Source organism: Plecotus auritus (assembly GCF_963455305.1).
Source record: "Plecotus auritus genome assembly, chromosome: 6".
Lineage (NCBI taxonomy): Eukaryota > Metazoa > Chordata > Mammalia > Chiroptera > Vespertilionidae > Plecotus > Plecotus auritus.
The window spans coordinates 165768044-165790445 of NC_137773.1; the positions used below are offsets into that span (position 1 = coordinate 165768044).

The 22402-nt window shown below is 44.9% G+C and overlaps 1 protein-coding gene across 1 annotated transcript; it reads left to right on the forward strand.

The window, feature by feature from the left end:
* Positions 1 to 3756: 3756 nt before the first annotated feature.
* On the forward strand, positions 3757 to 4842 carry CCR4 (C-C motif chemokine receptor 4; the record flags this gene model as incomplete). Its single annotated transcript, XM_080674325.1, has 1 exon — positions 3757 to 4842. One exon carries the CDS (start codon positions 3757 to 3759, stop codon positions 4840 to 4842), a length of 1086 nt encoding a protein of 361 aa, XP_080530451.1.
* Between the last annotated feature and the right edge of the window lie 17560 nt (positions 4843 to 22402).

The window sequence follows — 22402 nt, forward strand, 5'->3', positions numbered from 1 at the left end:
GGCTAAGGGAAATGTGACGGGGGAATAATGACCCGCCCCTGATCCAGAATATAAAGATCATTTCTACTGCAGACAGCCAGCTAAAAGGAACGTTAGGAATGTAGCAAAAAAGATTTTTTTGTGTGTGTGCCTTTTTAAAAAGGTACTTCATTCGTCTCCTTCATCTGTCAGAGAGTAAGCCTTTCTTAGCTTTCGGTTTTGGGAAATGAGTGACTAAGATTCATTTTCTGATTCTTCTGTTAAGAAAAAAAAAAAAAAGCCCGCTTGAAGTCAGCAGAGTGAGAGAGAGCACTCACAGGAAGGCGCATGCCCTTCAAAGGCGACTGTCGGTCCTAGCGCTGCTTCTGGAGCGAGCCTGGCAGAGCCTCGCAGACCTCCTTCAGAGCCACGTGCAGAGGAGCAAGGTAAGTGGGGTGGAAGGGGCCGTGCTCAGGGCTCCAGGCCGGGGGCTGGTTTCTAACAGGTGTGAGGACTTTGGAAGCACCGGGAGCTGCCAGCCGCTCACCCCGTCCCATCACTCGGGCATCTTGGTCAGTCTAGTGCTCACATGTGGCTCCTACCTTGGAGGTCACACGCGATCTACCTGGACCCACACCCTCCGAGCCCTCATCTGATGAGAACTCATTTTTTGCACACATCTGGCCTACGTCCACACACTTAGGATACACCATGTTCATTAGACATATAAACTTGCCTGCTGCTTGCTTTTTTGAAGACTCCCAGGCCGAGAAAGACCACACAAATCGGGACTCCAGAAGAATTTCAAACATTTACCAACGGTGTTTACTTTTGTGTGTTCTCCTGATGATAATTTCCTAATTCCTCGGCCTCTTTTTACTGTATTTCTTTAATTCTCACTGGTAAAATGGTGCAGGAAGACTAGAATTGTTTAAATGGTGTTGCTATTCATTGAATACATTTTTTTTTCTTCTTCTTTTTCTGGAGACCCTGAGATGCACCAGGTCTTCAGCCTTTGTGTGCTGGAGTAAGTCAAGGTCTCTCTCTTGAGAAACAGAGTTTAGGTGTTTGGGTGTGTGGTGGTGAGGGTGGGAGGTAGGACGTAGCTGTGCATTACTGAACGATGGGTAAAGGGTGTTCATAGGGTGCCAATAAGAAGGAAACAGGAGGCGCTGGCCAGGTGGCTCTCTTGGTTGGAGAGTCTCCGGTACACCAAAAGATTGCGGGTTTGATTCCCGGTCTGGGCACATGCCTAGGTTTCGTACGGATTTGATTCCCCATTTGGGGTGCATATGGGAGGCAACCAATCAATGTTTCTCTCACATCGATGTCTCTCTCTCAAATCAATAGAAACATATCCTCAGGTGATTTTTTAAAAATATTTTTTAAATATATTTTTTTATTGATTTTTTACAAAGAGGAAGGGAGAGGGATAGAGAGTTAGAAACATTGATAAGAGAGAAACATCCATCAGCTGCCTCCTGCACACCTCCCACTGGGGATGTGCCCGCAACCAGGGTACATGCCCTTGACCGGAATCGAACCTGGGACCCTTCAGTCTGCAGGCCGACGCTCTATCCACTGAGCCAAACCGGTTAGGGCTCCTAGGGTGATTTTTTTTTAAATATATTTTATTGATTTTTTACAGAGAGGAAGGGAGAGGGATAGAGAGTTAGAAACATCGATGAGAGAGAAACATCGACCAGCTGCCTCCTGCACACCTCCCACAGGGGATATGCCCGCAAGCAAGGTACATGCCCTTGACCAGAATCGAACCTGGGACCTCTCAGTCCGCAGGCCGATGCTCTAGCCACTGAGTCAGGGCCTAGGGTGATTTTTAAAAAAGAAGAAAGAGGAATATAGTCAATAACATTCTAATAACTATGCATGGGACCAGGCAGGTACTTGAAATATTGGGAACCACTCTAAAGTATATGATCATGAAACTAATACTCAATAATACTGAATGTAAACTGTAATTGGGGGAAAAAAAGAAGAAGGAAGCCAGGGGAATTGGCCTTGAGTCAGAAAGCACTCATCCCTGAATTGCTTTGATTTACACATGAACATGTGTGTAACTTTAAGAAGGTTTTAACCTCTTCATCTGCCAATTTAGATAGGAAACAAGGTAGTTGGGGAGATAAAGATTTTATTCCTGGCTTTGATGTGCCTTTTCTAGATCTGTCATACCAATTCCCATTCTGATAGGATTGATTTTCATATATGGTTTTCATGAAAAGACCAAAAATTTCCCCCAGTTTACCCAGCTAAGTACTGTAACCTTCCGAGGGGCCGTAAGAGCAGATGTGGTGTGTTAGTGTCAAACTGGTCTTCGGCGACCCTGTTAGCCGTTCTCAATCAGTCGCGACCCAGAGGTTGAGAACCGCTGCTGTAGAGCCTGAGACCATCAGAAAACACAGATATTTACATTACGATTCATTAACAGTAGCAAAATTACAGTTAAGAAGTAGCAACGAAAATAATTTTATGGCTGGGGGTCACCACAACATGAGGAACTGTATTAAAGGGTCGCCGCATTAGAAAGGTTGAGAACCACTGCTCTAGAGCGACCATGAAACTTGGCTGTGGGGCACTGGAGCCCACTAGCACCAATCCTCATGAGCTGATAGTTAAACAGGAATTTTGGGAGGCAGTCATAGCTTGACCTTGGCCATGGTGGGAGTATTTGCATCATGCATGGAAACCAGAAAGATCCATAAGTCAGAGCCCTCCCATCTCCAAACCCCCAAACTTCCTTTACCAGCATATCACTGGGATTTGGAGCAAGAAGAGTAAGTTCTGAACAAAGCTGTATAGCCTTCAGAAGTCACTTAACCTCTCTGAATCTATCATGAGTTACCTACACCATGGCTCAGTATGCTTGGTTGGCTTAGAGTGCCAGATTTTTGTTGGGATGGTGGGGTGCTAGGGACAGGAGCATTGGACTGGGACAATACCAATGAACATGGTTTGGAATCTATAGAGTACAAAGTATACAGGAGGAATTAGAATTTTTATACAGCCCTGGCCACTATGGCTCAGTTGGTTGGAGCATCGTTCTGTCCACCAAAGGGTTGAGGGTTCGATTCCAGGTTGTGGCACATACCTAGGTTGTGGGTTTGATCCCCGGTCAGGGCTCCTACAGGAGGCAACTCATTGATGTCTCTCTCTCTCTCTCTCTCTCTCTCTCTCTCTCTCTCTCTCTCTCTTCCTTCCCCTCTCTGCAGATATATGAATATGTTCTCAGGTGAAGATTGAAAATTTTTATTTTATATATAAAGGCAAATGACCAACCTGCCTTCCTTTTAGCTTAATGATTATCTGAGCAATTACTGATTTTTAGGAGTTACAATCTAAAGGGGCAATGTGGGTAGATTTTTAAATCTCTTTTTTTCTTCCTTTTTTTATGTGGGAAAGGCCCTCCGTGCAGTGCTGTTGGGGATAGCTACTGGTCTTTTCCTTCCTGCAAGTGATTTCAGTAACCCCAGACTATCTTTTAGAAACATGTCCTTAGCAGAGGGGTAAGAACAGTGGCGGAGCTGGAGTCTGGAATCTGTCTGACTCCAAAGGGCAGGATTATTTCATTTGGCTATGCTGCCCTCCGAGGACCTGAGCCCTTCAACTTGGGAAGGTGGGAAAGGATGTAGAATGATCGGAGCAAAATATTAAGCCGGGGTTCTCTGCATTCAGCCCTGTTTTGATTTGTTTTTGTTTTTACCAAACTCTTGTTTGCTCTTCTCCTCATTAGCTTCCTCTGGTTGGCCTCCGATCTGCCTCGAGGAGCCTGTAGATTTGAAAATGAACACCACGGATACAACAGACCCCACCCTCTCGGATGAAAGCATCTACAGCATTTACTATCATGATGACAATTTCCCCGAACCTTGCAACAAAGGAGGCGTCAAGGAATTTGGGGGTCTCTTCCTGCCTCCCCTCTACATCTTGGTCTTTCTGTTTGGGCTGCTTGGAAACTCCATGGTGGTTCTGGTCCTGTTCAAGTACAAGCGTCTCAGGTCCATGACGGATGTGTACCTGCTCAACCTTGCCATCTCGGACCTGCTCTTCGTGCTCTCCCTTCCTTTCTGGGCCTACTATGCAGCAGACCAGTGGGTTTTTGGACTAGGTCTCTGCAAGATCATTTCCTGGATCTACTTGGTGGGCTTTTACAGTGGCATCTTCTTCATCATGCTCATGAGCATCGATAGATACCTGGCGATCGTGCATGTGGTGTTTTCCCTGAGAGCCAGGACCGTGACTTACGGGGTCATCATCAGCTTGGCCACGTGGTCAGTGGCCGTCTTCGTCTCCCTGCCAGGCCTTCTGTTCAGCACTTGCTACACGGAGCACAACCACACCCACTGCAAAACCAAGTACTCGTTCAACTCCACGCAGTGGAAGGTCCTGAGCTCCCTGGAGATCAACGTTCTAGGCCTGGTGATCCCCTTGGGGATCATGCTGTTTTGCTACTCCAGGATCATCAGGACCCTGCAGCACTGCAAAAACGAGAAGAAGAACAAGGCGGTGAAGATGATCTTCGCCGTGGTGGTCCTCTTCCTGGGGTTCTGGACGCCGTACAACGTCGTGCTCTTCCTGGAGACGCTGGTGGAGCTGGAGGTGCTCCAGGACTGCACCTTGGAGAGGCACCTGGACTACGCCATCCAGGCCACAGAGACGCTGGCTTTCGTCCACTGCTGCCTGAACCCGGTCGTCTACTTCTTCCTGGGCGAGAAATTCCGCAAGTACATCATCCAGCTCTTCAAAACCTGCAGGGGCTCTCTCGTGCTCTGCAAACACTGTGGGCTCCTCCAGAACTACTCCCCCGACGCCCCCAGCTCATCGTACACACAGTCCACCCTGGACCACGAGCTGCACGACGCACTGTGAACCGTGGAAATGCAACAACAACAACAAACAGAGTTCATATCCTTCCCAAGTTAAAAGTTTACCTACAACTGTATCCTAGGGAGAGTTCCCCGAGCGAGGGTGAGGGAGAAGATGTACATCCACTGCAGGAAGTGGGGCTTCTCGCCCTGCGGTCAGCTGTCCTCTTGCCACGTACAAATTCAGCACGGCAAGAGGTCATGCGGCCCGCACCGGGCGATCGGTCAACCCGAGGAGAATTCGGAGCAGCGTTTCAAAGAGAAGCAACATTGGAAGTCATTCATTCCCTTCTAACCTGGACAGCTGGGGTTCTCCTGAGGGAAGAGAAGAGAATGGACTGGTGGAGTAAATCGCTACTTCCTGCTGAGGAAAATGGGCTCTCTCATGAATTTCTAGCTTTTGCAGAAAAATACAGAAAACTTTGACAGGCTGTGCCAGTGTTTTTTCTAATAACATATCTGAAGCCAGGTATATGTGGAAATGAATAGCGAAGTAATGAACAGAAATCTTGATTCTTTGAATGTAAAGGATTGTTTGTTAATGGAAGCCGAACTTTTTTTTTTTTTTTTTTAATATATTTTATTGACTTTTTACAGAGGGGAAGGGAGAGGGAAAGAGTGCCGGAGCCTGCCGGCTTCTGGCGAACAGTACCTCAAAGGGGGGTGAGGATTGAGAAAGGAAAGACAGACAAAAGATGGGATCGGGAGGGCTAACAGTTCAAGACTGCAGCCTCGAGTTTATTTCACACAGCATATTTATACAGTTATGATTGCTCAAGCATTTGGCAAGCATAAGCAATTTTTTTATTACATTTGCACAACTTTTTCCTGTCGACCCTTACAGACTTGCCAACTTCCCTCTGTCCGTACCTTCTCCCTGCCTTGTGGCTACAGCTAGCTTCTTACTTCCTCCTTCTTCACAAGCTATGCTGACTATTGTATAATATCAGCTTTGCCTGCAAGCTTGCAAGCATCTGAGGTCTGAGAGAGCAGGTGCTAGACAGCCCACCTTGTGAAACGCTGTCTTCCCGGGACTGCTCCCCACAAAAGAGAGTTAGAAACATCAATGTGAGAGAAACATCAATCAGCTGCCTCCTGCACACCCCCTACTGGGGATGTGCCCTCAACCAAGGTGCATGCCCTTGACCGGAATCGAACCTGGGACCCTTGAGTCCCCAGGCCGACGCTCTATCCACTGAGCCAAACCGGTTAGGGCGAAGCCGAACTTTTTACGCTGATTCCAAGTAGAAGGAGATGAAGGGGTTAGCATGGTCTGATTTCCAAACATAAAATTCAAGGCAGTAAAAAAATCCAAACATACTTGTGGAAATTCAAATGTTTTGGTTTAATTGTAACAGATGAACATTCACATTTTAAAAATAATACACAGTCCCCAATACTTTTATTCACTTGTACTTATTCGCAAACAGTGCCTTCAAAACTACAAACAACAAGGACCACTCAAGTATGGTGGTGCTTCCTTTGTCCTTTTGAAGTGCCTGCCATAGAGGGAGGCAGGAATAATCAACTAAAAGTTATTGTTGATGTGACACAAAAAATGACTGTCAAAAAACGATGAAATTCTGAAAAGTGTCATCCTCTCTTTTAAAATATTAGCTCCTGGTTCTTACATTTTGCATGACTCAAGAGTTAAGTCATTTCTTATGTCATTTTAACCATGTAATTAGTCATTTCGCACCATGAGGAGAAATCTCTGTTCTTACTCAGAGCCTTAATTAACCACAATTATGGAAAGACTTTAACGAAGTCTGGGCATAACTGTAATATAGGGATACTTAAAACCCTTCCAAAAACAAAAGCCTGTCTTGCAGACCATTCGCTGAATTACGCAGTCCAAACCGCTTCTGTAAGTTGACACGTTATCGCATGCTCTGCATTTAGAAAGAACGCATTTGCAGAAAATTTATTTTCAGGAAAGTGATTTGAAAAGGGTACGTGGATGTTGCCTTCATAGAAGAAAAGAAAATAAAGTAAATGTGTACATAGTCCCCACAGAGCCTCTTTTCCTGGTCATGTTCGGGTTTGATCTGATGTGGATGAGGATCCAAGCTGCTGAGGTCCCGTTGCCTCATCTTCCCCATGTCAGCCATATGCCCAAGATGATGTGGATGTGTCCCGGGGAAGGAGTCAGAGGGTTTGCTGTTCAGCTGTCTCCTTGGGGCGGGGAGTGGAGTTGCTTTCTTCTTCCACTGCACTTGGAGATCAGAGTGGGTAAGAAGGTTCCTCGGTAGAGCTTCCTTAGAAAACCTCCACATGGTATGCGGGGATCTGCCACATCCCAGCTTCGCATTCCTTTGTGAGCCTGTGCACATTACTTTTCTCTCGTAGCCTCAGTTTCCTCTGAGCTATGAAGCCGGATGTAGTTCAGAATGCCGGAAGGAAGGAAGGAAGGAAGGAAGGAAGGAAGGAAGGAAGGAAGGAAGGAAGGAAGGAAGGAAGGGAGGGAGGGAGGGAGGGAGGGAGGGAGGGAGGGAGGGAGGGAGGGAGGGAGGGAGGGAGGGAGGGAGGGAGGGAGGGAGGGAGGGAGGGAAAGAAAAAAGAAGACGGTTGATGCGAAGCGCCCGTGTTCCCGGGTTGTAGAAAAAGGTGGTCTTGGGTTAGCCCTACCAGTGGCTGCCTCCTCTTTCCTGGTAGAGCTGGTGACGTCCGTCATTCACTTAATCTCAGCGAGACAGAAATTTTGGGACACGGAAAGACAGACAGGCCAGAGGGGTTTTACTGTCCCTTCATCCCCCATCACATGCAGTGCCAAGCAAGGGCGAGAGGCAGACCGCACAGCTTCCAAGCCTCCACCTGGGGTGGGGTCATCCATCACCTCAAGTCACTCAGGGCTTCTCCTGTCCCAAAGCTGGGGGATATTTCCTCAGGATGGGACTGTAGAACCTCTAGTGCCACCCAAACACGACCCTCTCGGAACACGGAAAAGGAAGTTCCTTCCCATTCAGTAACAGAAACATGGAAAAGCAAGCCGGCGTGATTTCTACACAAAGGTGGGTTACACCAGTAATTTTTCAGACATTAGAGTCATTCCTTTCTTGTTGCTACAGGCCTCGCTTCTGGAAGACTAGGTATACTCTTTTGAAGAACAGTAAGAGCAGGTTTGCTTTGGGGGTGATGTAAAGGTTCTGGGACTGGATAGAGGTGACGGCTGCACACGTTGAGATGAATGTGCTATATGCCACGGAATTGTACTTATTTATTTATTTTTAAATATGTTTTTATTGATTTGAGAGAGAGAGAGAGAGAGAGAGAGAGAAACATTGATTGGGGTTCAAGCCTGCAGTCCAAGTGACTGGGAATCGAACCAGCAACTTTTTGGTGCATGGATGACATTCCAACCAACCGAGCCGCACCAGCCAGGGCTTGCACATTTTTACATGGTTAGTTTTATACTACGTGAATTTTACCTTAACACCACCACCACGAACAACAATAAGAGTAATCGGCAATTGCCCTAGCAGGATTTGTCTCATAGTAAGCACGCAAATGATTTTGAATAAATAAATATCATCTGTTTCCCCCCAAAAACGTACACAATAAAATAATCCCGAAAAAAAATCTGTTTCCCATGAGAAGGAGAAATACAGGGTGATGCCCAAGGATCTTCAGACCTTTAGGGAGATTTTCCCTAAGAAACTCTCACAGCAATTTGGGACATTTGATGTAATTACTTCAGATGTGTTGAGTGCCTGTTTTGTGCCGAGCAGAATGTGAGGCTATGGAGAGAATAATGGGATAAAGGAGGAAGCTTTCCACTCACTGAATTTGCAGTCTAATAAGAGAAAGTACAAACACAGGGTCCACTCTTATGCAAGCAGGGCAGATAGGATATAAGAATTGGGAACATGCTTTGGGACCCCAGAGGAAGGAGAAATTGATTCAGTTTCAACTTCTTATAATACAACTAGAGGCCTGGTGCATGAAAGTTCATGCATTGGAAGGGGTGGGGAGGTTCCTCAGCCCGACCTGCCCCCTCTCACAGTCCAGGAGCCCTCAGGGGTGGGAGGCGACCCGGCGATCAGGGGAAGGCGACGCCCCATCACACCTCTGCTGCTGCCACTGCCAGCAGCACAAGCCTTGGCCGGCCCTGGTTACTTGAGCCTTGGGCGGCCCTGGGCGGCTGGGCAGGTGCCATCCGAGGTTTGCCTGCACCTCGGGTCAGCCCTGGGTGGCTGGGGTGGGGGGGGCGCTGAGGAGACTGGGGGACTCTGGAGGCAGGCACGCAGAGGGGCCGGGCCCGCCTGGTGGTGGGCCCGGCTGTGCTGCGTGCCTGCTGCCCCGGCGGAGCTGAGGAGACTGGGTGCCGCCATCTTGTGGCTGTGGGCACCACCATCTTTGAGGGCGTGGCAGTCAATTAGCATATTCCCTCCTTACTGGCTGTGGGTGCCACCATCTTTGAGGGTGTGACAGTCAATTAGCATATCCCCTCCTTATTGGCTGTGGGCGCCACCATCTTTGTGAGGGCATGATGGTCAATTTGCATATTTCCTCTTTATTAGATAGGATTATCTTTTGAAGTAGGCCTTGTTAGAGGAGCTTGATTTAAAAAAAATTTTTTAAATTGATTTTAGAGAGGAAGGGAGAGAGAAAGAGAGAAACCTCAATGACAGAATCATCCATTGGCTGCCTCCTGCATGCCCCACATTGGGGAGTGAGCCTGCAACCCAGGCATGTGCCCCAACCGGGAATCAACTGGGAATTGAACCATGACTTCCTTGTTCATAGGTTGATGTTCAAGCACTGAGTCACACCTGCTGAGCTTTTTATTTTTAATCTTAATTTTTAAAAATACATTTTTATTGATTTCAGAGAGGAAGGGAGAGGGAGTGAGAAACACCAATGATGAGAATCATTGGTTGGCTGCCTCCTGCACACCCCCCACTGGGGATCAAGCCCACAACCCAGGCATGTGCCCTTGACTGGAATCGAACCGGGGACCCTCAGTCCTCAGGCCGACGCTCTATCCAGTGAGCCAAACCAGCCAGGGCTTTTTTTTTTTTTTTTTTTTTTTTTTTTTTTTTTTTAGAGAGAGAGAGTGGGAAGGAGGGGGAGAGACAGAAAGAAGCATCAATGTGCCGAAACCGGTCTGGCTCAGTGGATAGAGCGTCGGCCTGCGGACTGAAGGGTCCCGGGTTCGATTCCGGTCAAGGGCATGTACCTTGGTTGCGGGCACGTCCCCAGTGGGGAGTGTGCAGGAGGCAGCTGATAGATGTTTCTAGCTCTCTATCCCTCTCCCTCTCTGTAGAAAATCAATAAAATATATTTAAAAAAAAAAAAAGAAGCATCAATGTGAGAAATAGACATTGGTTGTTTCCCACATGTGCCAGGGACCAAGCCTGAAACCGAGGTACATGCCCTTGACCTAATAGAACCCAGGATGGAATCGAATCCGGGACCCTTCAGTCCTCAGGCCGGAGAGGAGCTTGATTTTGATGAATGGAAGGGAGGAAGGACACTGATGAAATAGCATATGAAAAGGCAGGGTAGTGAGAGCATACTGTGTGTTCAGGGCGTGGTGAGGAGGTTTTTATAGTTGAAGTGATTATGTGCAGGGCGGGGAAGAGGAACAAAGTAGGGAAAGATGAGAGAGACCACAGAGGCTGCAGTTCTGAGCTACTGAGTCAGCTGCCAGCCCATATTAGGCTTGAGAAGACGTTAGTGGGTGCTGAGGCGTGCTGTCCATAGGCCCCCTGTTGAGACTGGAGCATGCATTCTCCAGCACCTGGAGCCCTGACGGATGACACTTGGCTCCTTTTCTTTCAGGACTGTCTTCCCCGGGTGCAGCTCACATCCAGTGACCAGATAGTGACGGGAACAAAACATTTACCTTCTTGCCGTAATTTGGGACAACTCTGAAGAGCCATTTCTACTCCAGAGCTCCCCATAAGATCAGCGGAGCCCTCTGCTGTAATGACCTTGCCGTTCAACTTTGCCTACTGTCTAGTCCTGCTTCCTTCCTGCCCTACAGGTGCTGTTCCCCAGAGCAGTGGTCGCCAACTGGTGGTCCGTGGACCACTGGTGGTCCGTGAGGTCTGAAAAGTTGGTGACCGCTGCCCTAGAGGACTTCCCATCAAGTCTGGATGCTAAGCTTTGCGTCTCAGAGTCTGTTTCCAGGAACCCCAATCTAAAATGGGACTTTTGGATCACACAGGGGGACAAGTGGGCGCCTAATATAAATGGAAATTGACCTCAAGTGTGGAAAAATGAAGAGGCATAATCCTTGCATTAGGAATGTCCTTCACTCATTGCCCTCTGACCATCAACCCCAATTTGACTCTTAGTCCCCATGCTTCCATTAGTCAGTCTCACGTTTGCTCCCATAATTTGTCTGCCTCAAGCCCTGAGGCACCTACACACTCTCTTTCTGTCATGTCTACTGTTGTTGATGCCTCGGTCAGCTGACATCCTACATCCTTCACCCATCAGTGACTTCCTCAGCTTAAATGAACCAGACACAGCTCCAGCCATTTTTGGGGTCATAGTACTCCATAATCCTTAAAAAGTTTGCAATGGCTCCAGATTACCCTTTCAGATAATAAGATTCACTAAGTGCATTCATATGTTGAAACTCATTTCAGCCTCTTCTTAAAGTAAATTAATTTGGTTTCAATACCCCCAAGAAACTGAGGTCCAGGGGGAACAATATATATATATTTAATCCTCACTGGAGGATATTTTTTCCATTGATTTCCAAAGAGAGTGAAAGGAAGGGAGGAAGAGGGGAGAGAGATAGAGAAACATCGATGTGAGAGAGGCACAGCGACTGGTTGTCTCCCACATGCGCCCCTACTGGGGCCAGGGAGTGAACCCTCGACTGATGTATGTGCCCTTGACCGGAATCAAACCCCTGACCCTTTGGTCTGCGGGCTGACGCTCTAACCACTGATCAAAACCTACCAGGGCAGGGGAAACAATATCATAATCATAAATTAGAATAATTCCTAACTGCCTTGCAAAACGCCTAACACAAAGCAGTTTTTCAACCGTTCTTTTTACTGAATGAGTGAATTTCCTTATCTCTTAATCAAGTTCTCTACACTGGCAATCAGGTTTCTATTTCAGCACGCAAAGTTCACCAGTCCTCGCTCCAAAATCCCCATTATGTTTCTAATAAAACTTCATGTGACAGAGTTCAAAGACTGAATTGCCCCCTAGTTCCAGAAATTAGTGGGCAGTCTTTGGGTCAAAAATTACTTCATTAAGACTTTTTATGAACATAGCTGCAGAAATTTGCATTTTCACCTTCTCTGGGAAACTGTAAAATAACAGCAATAAAATAATAGCAAGAAGAATGAATTTAAAAACCCACAAATTCCATTCCAGTGAATGCATAGATAAGTGGAATAACAAACCAATGTTTCTCTCTCTCCATAAAATAACTTGTTTAAGAATGTTCATAACATCAGACTTAATGGTGAAAGACTGAATGCTTTCCCCTGAAGATCAGGAACAAGACAAGGATGTCTGTTTTTGCCACTTCTATTTGTATTGTACTAAAGGTTCTTGGTGGGGGGCAGGGAGGGGGAGACAAGAAAAAACACACATCCAGATTGGAAAGGAAGAAGTAAAACTATGTCTATTTGCCAACAACATGACCTTTTATGTAGAAAATTCTAAGGAATTCATAAAAAAACTATTAAAACTAATAAATAAATTCCCCAGATTGCAGGATACAAGATCAATATATAAAAATCAATTACAGCCGAAACCGGTTTGGCTCAGTGGATAGAGCATCAGCCTGCAGACTGAAAGGTCCCAGGTTCAATTCCGGTCAAGGGCACATACCTTGGTTGCGGGCACATCCCCAGTAGGAGGTGTGCAGGAGGCAGCTGATCGATGTTTCTCTCTCATCGATGTTTCTAGCTCTCTATCCCTCTCCCTTCCTCTCTGTAAAATATCAATGAAATATATTTAAAAAAAAAATCAATTACATTTCTCTAGAGTGGCAATGAATAATCCAAACATGAAGTTAAGAAAATAATTCCAGCCCTAGCTGGTTTGGCTCAGTGGATAGAGCGTCAGCCTGTGGACTGGAGGGTCCCAGGTTCAATTCCGGTCAAGGGCACATGCCCGGGTTGCAGGCTCCATCCCCAGTCGGAGGTGTGCAGGAGGCAGCCGGTCAGTGATTCTCTCTCATCATTGATGTTTCCATCTCTCTCTCCCTCTCCCTTCCTCTCTGAAATCAATAAAAATATATTTTAAAAAAATAATTACATTTATAATAATATCAAAAATAAAATACTTGCAAATAAATGTAACAAAAGAAGTGCAAGATGTGTACACTGAAAGCTAGAGAACATCACAGAAATAAATTAAGAGAGACCTAAACATGTGGAAAGACATTTTGTGCTCATTGATTGGGAGATCTGATATTTTAAAGATGGCAATACTCTTTAAATTCATCTCTAGATTCAATAAAATCCTTGTCACAATTCCAGCTGGCTTAAAAAAATTTTTTTTGCAGAAGTTGACAAGCTGATTTTATATGGAAGTAAAAGGCATACAGAAGAGCTCAAATGATCTTGAAAGAGAAGAACAAAGTTGGAGGAATCACACCTCCCAAATTCAAAACTTACTGCAAAGCTGCTGTAATCAAGACAAGGTAAAATGGCATAAGGATAGACACATAGATCAAGGGAATACACTTGAGAGTCCAGAAATAAACCCTCATGTTTATGGCCAATAGATTTTCGACAGGGGTGCCAAGAGAATTCAATGGGGGAAAGACTTTTTCAGCAACTGGTGTTGGAACAACTGAGTATCTAGAATGAAGTTGGACCACTACCTCACTCCAACACAAAAAATTAAAATGGATCACAGAACTAAATGTAAAAGCTAAAACTGTAAAATTCTATGATTAATACACAGCTATAAATCTCATGAGCTTGGCTTAGGCAGATTTATAGAGACAAAAAGTAGACTAGTGGTTGCCTAGGGCTGGCAGAAGAAGGAGATGGGAGTAACTACTAATGAGTATGGGGTTTCTTTTTGGGGTGATAAAAAGGTTCTAAACTTAGATTGTGGTAAGGGTTGCACAACTCTGAATATACTAAAAACCATTGAATTGTACTTTTTTTTTTTTTTTTTACTTGGAAGCTCTTTATGATTTTATTTATTTATTTATTTATTTTTATTAAGGTATTACATGTGTACATATCTTACCATTGCCCCCCCCCACCCCACTCCCATACATGCCCACACTCCCAAATATGTCACATTATTCAAATAGCCAAAAAGTGGAAATAATCCAGTTGTTCATTAGCAGGAGAATGGATAAACAAACTTGGTATATTCATGCAATGGAATCTACTCAGCAAGGTAAATGAAGGGATTACTCGCATCCGCAACAACATTGATATTCTAGTACCTGAGAAATGTTATGTTGAGCAGAAGAAGCCAGACACAAATGGGCACATTTTGTATGACTTTATCTAGCTGAAAAGTTCTAGAACAGGCAAAAACTAACCTAGGAAGAAAAAGATTATAATAGCGGTTGCCTCTGATGTGGGGTACAGTGTTAATTGTAAAGGCATACAGAGGAATAATCTGGGTGATGGAAATTTCCTACATCTTATTGAGTGTGGGTGACCTGGGTAGACATATTTATCAAATTTTATTATATTATACACTTACAAACCTGCATGTTTTAAGGCATGCAAATTACACTCAATAAAAAAAATAATATTGCAGAAAATAATAGGATTAAGCATCTGTGAGGAAGAACCACATTTGGGAGATAAAAACAAAGGGGTGAGCAAATCTGAGACCTCAAGTCTGCTGGGTCTTAGGGCCTGAAGCTGGCGGCAACTTCCAGCAGTTCAGATCCTGTGGGGTAACTGCTCCAGACAGCATGGAGGGGGAGGGCAGGGCTACCCCACCCTGAGAGAAGATGGAAAAACTGCTGGTTGGCAATTGTAGGCCTCATTAGGCGGAAGATAAACACAAACTCACAACAAAGATTTGAACCATGATTCAGTGATCAGGTCTGTGATACCCCCAAATCACTACAGGACTTGAGATCCAAACCACTAACATCAGCCCTATTTACAGGCAAACAAAATCTCCATCATTCAAGAAGAGACGTAATTCTATCACAATGAACAAGATTAACAATCAGAACAAGAGCTCACTTGAGGCGAACTCAATATAGTATAATAGTGTGGAAAATACTTTAAAATAAATATTCTGATCTATTTTGAGGAAGTAATAACACCCACTAACAAAGAACAAAATATTTACTGATACCAGGAAGGGCTGATCCTACCCAAAGGTGTTAGGAGTGATATTACGTGGGTGTCAACAATCTAAATTTTCTCCTAGAACTGAACTTAATTTTTTATTTTGAGACCCTGGTTTTCCCAGGAATAAGAAACTGAATCTCAGTCAATTCACTGTTTTACCCACTCCCCCTTCCCTCAGTAAATTTGGTGTTACAGTTTTGGGAGAGGACTCTGGTCTTTGTCATCATGGCTGCCAGCAGCTGCTGACAGGCACCTCACCCTGTCTGGGTCTCAAGCACCAGTCCATGAAGTGACCTGCTGAGTCAATCCACGCTCACATACAGGACTTCCACAAGGCTACTTCCCTGATCCTATGGCACTGCTCAGGACACAGGACACCATGTATTGTCTCCTGCTCTCCTCTGTGGTCTCCAAGGGCTTAGTGGGGTTGTCTAGAGCCTTTGCTGCTTCATGATGCTCTAGCTGGTATGAGAGACCGTCTACTGCTCTCCACTCCATGTCTGCCTCATGGGAACCTTGGTCCATGTGCAAACATCCATGCATGCTGTCTCTACATTTGCATCCTAATGGGGAACTCAGGGATCTTGCTTCCTCCTCAAGCTTGACCTTGGGAATAATGGCTCAAAAGCCCTATTTGCTTAGATCTCAAAACCTTAGTGGGCATTCTACTGTGCTTCCCAATCCTGAGTGCTAGGCCATGGGACTTGTCTTGAGGATGCTCACTCTGACTCTTCTCTGTTAGCCTCATGTCTCTCGGGGCCCCTTCCTAAGAAGTTGGACCCAGTGGAGAAAGACGAGCATGTGTCATTTCAGAAATACAGATAAGACATGTTTAATTTAAAAATGATTAGAAATTCAGAGGAGGGAATGGACAATGAAGAGGAGAGAAGTGAAGATAAGAGAATGGGCCAAGCAATGTGGATGATGGTAGAATGTCTTGTAAAAATGGGGACATCTGATATTTAATACTATTGAGCTTATGCTGTTGCAATGTAGACCGCCCCTCGCCCCAATCTCTTCAAAGCTTCTGTAAAGTTCTAGAAATAAAAGGCCCATTGTGGGTGAAGATTTTGTGAAACTCAAGGGACTCAGTTCCACATTTCAGTCAAGCTACTGCAAAAGAAATGTGTGGGATGGTGAGATCATTCATGAACTGAATAATTCAGTGGAAGCAGAGGCAGAATGTCTAGCCAGAGGAAACTGAGAAAGTAAGCCCCGTAGGGGTTCACAGAAATCTTGGGAAGGTCTTAACGACAGATCTTATCTAGATTTTTAAAGAGAAGGACACCTCAGCTGAAACCTGTGTTAGACATGTCTAAAAGAATGCGGGAAACACATGGACCCACTCTCACTCAGTCTGTGAATGTCATCACAGAAACATTCTTTCATGTAGGAAGCATTGATTGAGCACCTACTATGGGCTAGATGTAGTAATTCAAGGAGATAAGAATTAAAATCATGAGACTAAACCAGAGAGGGTCGGACCTGCATTACCACCATTTGTCCACCATCCAGAACCAAAATATCATTGCTGACGTGTACACATAAGGAACTGTTTGACATTGAAATTGGGACTCAAAAGAACTGTTGGCCCAGAAAGAAACTCACTACAGACTGATTCATTTGCTTCTCAGCATAACCATTATTGCTTGTCTCATTTTCAGTTCTTATAAGTGTATTTCTAGTATCACATGATCTCACTCATCTGGGGGAAAAAAATGAACAACATAAACTGATAAACAAAAACAGACCCGGAGCCAATACCGGTTTGGCTCAGTGGATAGAGCGTCAGCCTGCGGACTGAAGGGTCCCGGGTTCGATTCCGGTCAAGGGCATGTACCTTGGTTGCGGGCACATCCCCAGTGGGAGGTGTGCAGGAGGCAGCTGATCGATGTTTCTCTTTCATCGATGTTTCTAGCTCTCTATCCCTCTCCCTTCCTCTCTGTAAAAAATCAATAAAATATATTAAAAAGAAAAAAGAAAAACAGACCCGGAGACAGGGAAGCATCGATCAGACTGTCAAACCTCAGAGGGAAGGTAGGGGAGGGTGGGGGTAAGGGGGAGAGATGAACCAAAGGACTTGTATGCATGCATATAAGTCTAACCAGTGGTCACGACAACAGGGGGGGTGGGCGCATGTGTGGGGAGGGGTTTGGGATGGGAATGGGGGGATGAGGACAAATATGTGATACCTTAATCAATAAAGAAATTTAAAAAAATCATATGAGACTTGTCATGAATTCTCTCTGCATCAGTGGTAAACAAATAACTACAATGTTATGAGCTGAGTGCAATAGAGGGGGATGTAACCTGGGAAAGAATTAACAGCCCCAGCACTAATAAACATCAGGAGAACACAGCTCTAGGAGGCCATGGGAGAGTTTGCTCTCTGTCCTATCCATTTCTTCTTTTGCCATCAAGAATCTCAGAATGTTTTATCAACATGGTCCTAATCCACAAGTCTGAATTTCTGACACAGGGTCCTTTGCCTAATTAAAAAATGTAAGTTTCTCTTTTTAAAAAATTATTGTTGTTATCATTAACTACTGCTTTGTGAGCAAAGGACCACACTGCAGGTGCTCCACCACCACCACTTTACGATGATGTAGTCAAGCTAATGAGAGCATAAAGGTAAAACATTAAGAACTGGTATCACAACAACAGGAAACTGCCCATTATCTCAAACACCTTTGGGTGAGATCACTGCCTTGTCTTGATTTGCATTTTCCATCTTTTAACTTTCAATCTTTTGGTATCCTTATGTTTTCATTTGCTTTCTTGCAGACAACATGCAGTTAGGTTATAAAGACTCATTCTGGTGATTTTGCTCTTTTAATTGTTGTATTTAGCCAGTTTATAGTGTGATTACGGATATATGTGTGTATAAATCTTATTTCATGGATTCTACTTATATTACTTATTACAGGTTTCTTTTCCCCTCATTTCTTGCCTTTTTTGGAGAGTATATTTAAAATTTGAAAGTTTAAAAGAAATCATTTACCTCTGCCCTTATTATAGATATTACCCAAAAAAGCCTCCAAACCACAAAACTGCTGTTCCTGTCTTATAGTTGTTTGTGTGTATTGTAATTCAATATTGTGAAATCCACCAGTCATTGTTGATATTTGTGAGTTTAATATTTGTGTACATTTATGAATGGACTTAGCACTTTTTTTTTGCTCTTCGCTCTTTTTTTACGTTCTAGACTCACCTTCTTTAGGCACTTTTCTTCTCCCTCAGGTATATGCTTTTATATATATATATGTAAATATATTTTTATTAATTTCAGAGAGGAAGGGAGAGGGAGAGAGAGATAGAAACATCAATGATGAGAGAAACACTGGGGATTGAGCCCACAACCCAGGCATGTGCCTTGACTGGGAATCAAACCATGACCTTCTGGTTCATAGATTGACACTCAACCACTGAGCCATGCGGGCTAATATATTTTTTAGTAATAGTCTCTGTTAATGCTTTTCAAAAGATGTCTTCATTTTGCCAACATTGTTGAGAGATAACTTCATTCTCTGACAACTTTTAATATGCTTCTATTTGTTGCTGGTGTCCTCCAGTTTTACTATGATATGTCTAGATAGAAACTTTTGTGTAATTTAAATGTGTGGGATTTGTTGGGTGTCTTGATTCTATGGACTGGCACCTTATGTTGATTCTAGAAAATTCTCATCCATTATTTCTCCAAATACTACCTCTGCTGCATTCTCTCTATCTTCTCCTTTTGGAATATGTTAGACCAGTTCACTCTACTCCCATGTCTCTACTCCCCACCATGTTACATTCTGTATTATTCTTTGGGTCTATATTCCAACCCATTTCTCTTCTACTGTGTCTAACCAGCACCTAAACCCTACACTGAGTTTTAAAATTTGGTTATTTTATTTTGCAGTTCAGAAGTTCTGTTTAGTTCTTTTGCAAATTTGTGATGTCTCATCATAGAGTTTCCTATCCCTGCAGATATTTTCAAGGTTATTTATTCGCCTTTAAATATTGTAGAATATTTTTTATTAAAGTATATCATAATGTTAATATCCAAAGCCTGTGTTGGTCTTTTTAAAAATTATTTTTATTTTTTTAAAATATATTTTTATTGATTTCAGAAAGCAAGGGAGAGGGAGAGAGAGATAGAAACATCAATGATGAGAGAGAATCATTGATCAGCTGCCTCCTGCATGCCCCCAACTGGGGATCAGGCCCGGAACCCAGGCATGTGCCCTTGACAGGAATCAAACCTGGGACCTTTCAATCCACAGGCTGATGCTCTATCCACTGAGCCAAACTGGCTAGAGCTGGTTTCTCCTTCACCTTTGCATCCTTAGCCCTGCCCAGTGGCTGGTCAGGAGAAGACCCAAGTTGTTGAACTGAACAGAAAGGGATGCAGGAAAACGACGGTGTGCCTGGGCGGTATTTCTTCTCCCTTTGTCCCTCAGGTTCCCCCACGATCCCTTACCTGCTTCTGGGGAGGAATGTGACAGGGAAGAGTCACACCAGCATCCAGTAAGCACCACCAGATGGCTAGGTGAGGTGCTTTCATGATTCCTGTATTTGATTTTTAAAAAACGCACACTTAGGAAATGAGGAAATTGAGGCTTATAAGTGATCCAGTTACTCGAGATGATGCCAATGGTAGGTGATGGAGCAGGAGCAGGAGCAGGAGCCTGCTTCTGTCCCCACGTCTGTCCTGTTTCACGTGGGGACACAAGGCTGCTGGCTTGGGAGCTGAGAGGACTGGAGCTGTGGGAGGCTTCACACGTGGGAAATCCCCTTGGAGTGTAAGTAGAGCAGCTATCTAGTGGGTAATCAGCGCAGGATCTTCACTGGGCACTTACAGACAGCCAGACGGCTGCCGGTGTCCAGTTAACAAACCTCGGGGCCAGACGGCTGGAAGGCAAGGGACAACCCAGAAAGGAATGCTGTCAGAGCGAGAGCAGGGGCGGGGCTTACACCCAGAACCACGCAGGGCAGTGACCTGGACGCTGACCGGAATTCCCTCTCAGCCCACGCGCTATTGGTCTCCGCTCGCTGTCTGTTCTGCCACAGCCCAGACAGAATCCCTCACACTGACTAAGAGAGTGATTTCAGAAAATGACTTTTTTTTTCTCATAAGGCAAGAAAACAAAGAACATACAAGATCATTTCCTAGTGGTGTCATCTGACAGATATTGCTTGTTGGGGAAACAATGAAAAAAAAAACACACACCCAAACTCAGATTAGTGGTAAACAATTTCATTCTGAATAAGCTGGATTTGCTGAGAAACAAAGATCAACAGACAACAGAGACAAAGAGAGAGAGGCAATGAACAGCCTGAGGCGGGGCAGGGAAGAGAGAGGAATGGAGCGGGCTCTGCTGGCAGCCACTCCGCAGCTCTTTCTTTCCTCAGAAAAGATGTTCTGAAATTGTTCAGCAGTTTCTTCAAAAGTTAAACATACAGTCCGGCCGGTGTGGCTCAGTGGTTGAGCATCCTCCCGTGCACCGAAAGGTTGCTGGTTCAGTTCCTGGTCAGGGCACATGCCTAGGTTTCAGGCTCAATCCCGTCAGGGTGCAATTGTGCGGGAGGCAGCCCATCGATGTTTCTCTCTCACATTGATGTTTCTCTCTCCCCTCCCTTCCTCTCGCTCTAAAATCAATAAAAACATCTTTAAAAAATATATTTTATTGATTTTTTACAGAGAGGGAGGGAGAGGGATAGAGAGGTAGAAACATCGATGAGAGAGAAACATCGATCAGCTGCCTCCTGCACACCTCCTACTGGGGATGTGCCCGCAACCAAGGTACATGCCCTTGACCAGAATCGAACCTGGGACCCTTCAGTCCGCAGGCCGACGCTCTATCCACTGAGCCAAACCGATCAGGGCAAAACATTTTTTTGTTTTTTAAAGAGAAATCTGGAGGGACTAAAAGCACATCATATTTTGAGAATGACATTGTAGAAAGTATGCCCCTCAGAGGGAGTATTAGACAGCTGACGGGTTGGAAGTAGAGCCCAGGGTGGAATTTATGTATTAAAATCCTGTTTTCCAGAACATGACATCCTGGCCAAGGGAATTCATGGTGCTGTAGAAAGGGAAGAAGCCCAAAAGATTGCCTCACGCTGACAAGACAAAACACTCTGGCTTGGGATGGGGACAGACCAGATTAGAACCCAATTTGCCTCTTGCTGAAGCTTTAAAAGTTGCCACTTGTTGAGCGGAGTGGATCCAGAGACATGGAAGCATGGGACAGAGTACGGAATCTCGGCGGGAAGGGGGGCAGGGTGGGTGGGAGGTAATCAGCCAAAGACCTTGTATATATAAAAGCGTAGCCCATGGACACGGACAATGAGGTGATGAAAGCCTGGGGCGGGGCAAGGCGGGCTGGGTGGGGGGGGGGTGGGGGGAAGAAGGGAACATATGTAATACTTTCAGCAATAAAGATTAAAAAAAAATAAAGTTTCCATCTGTAACATGGGCTTACTGCTGCCTCCCTTTACTGTGGTTCTGAAGATCAGAGGAGAGCATGAAAGGGAAGTGCACCCTCGACGTGGTGATCCCGCTCCATGCCGAGCCTTCTGGAGACTCCACGCTGGCCTCTGAGTCAGGGGAGGTGCCGTTTACCTGCATACTTAATGCTTTAAAAGGAACCGTCTCTTTCTTTCCAAAGCTATTACTGCACACAGTTCTGAAGCATCATCACTTTACACATTTCTGGTAACTTAGCGGTGGAAGGAAGAGGAACGAAATGAGGCCGGGGTCCGTGTAGCACCTCCTTCACCCAGATGCTATGGAAAACAGTCCTTCAGCAAGTGTCAGTCTCAGTTTGTCTCAACGGCTTAGCTGGCGCACCCAGTTGCCAGACTCCGCGCTGACCCCCGGATCTTCGTTACTGATGTCCATGAGGCAGGGAAACCTATGCCATCATGAAAATACGCTGTAGATTAGCCTCAAAACCTTTCCTCTCTCCCTCCCTTAAACAAACGTACATCTTCTCTGTAAAGGATTTAAAACACAGGTAAGCGAAAAAGAAACAGCGAGCAATCTCTCAAACAGCACCCAGTTAGGATTATATTAACATTTTTGTTTATGTTGTTCCAATCCTTTTCTATGGGACCATAAGCCTGTATGGATATGTTATGTATGCAATGCATGTCTGGACACTAGAACCAAACAATCTGGGTTCAAATCCTTTCTCTACCACTTACAGCTGTGTGTCCTGACAAATCTGGGAAGATGACAGTACATTCCTCAGAGTTTTTGTGAGGGACTAGTGAATTAAATGTATAATACTAGAGACCCAGTGCACGAAATTC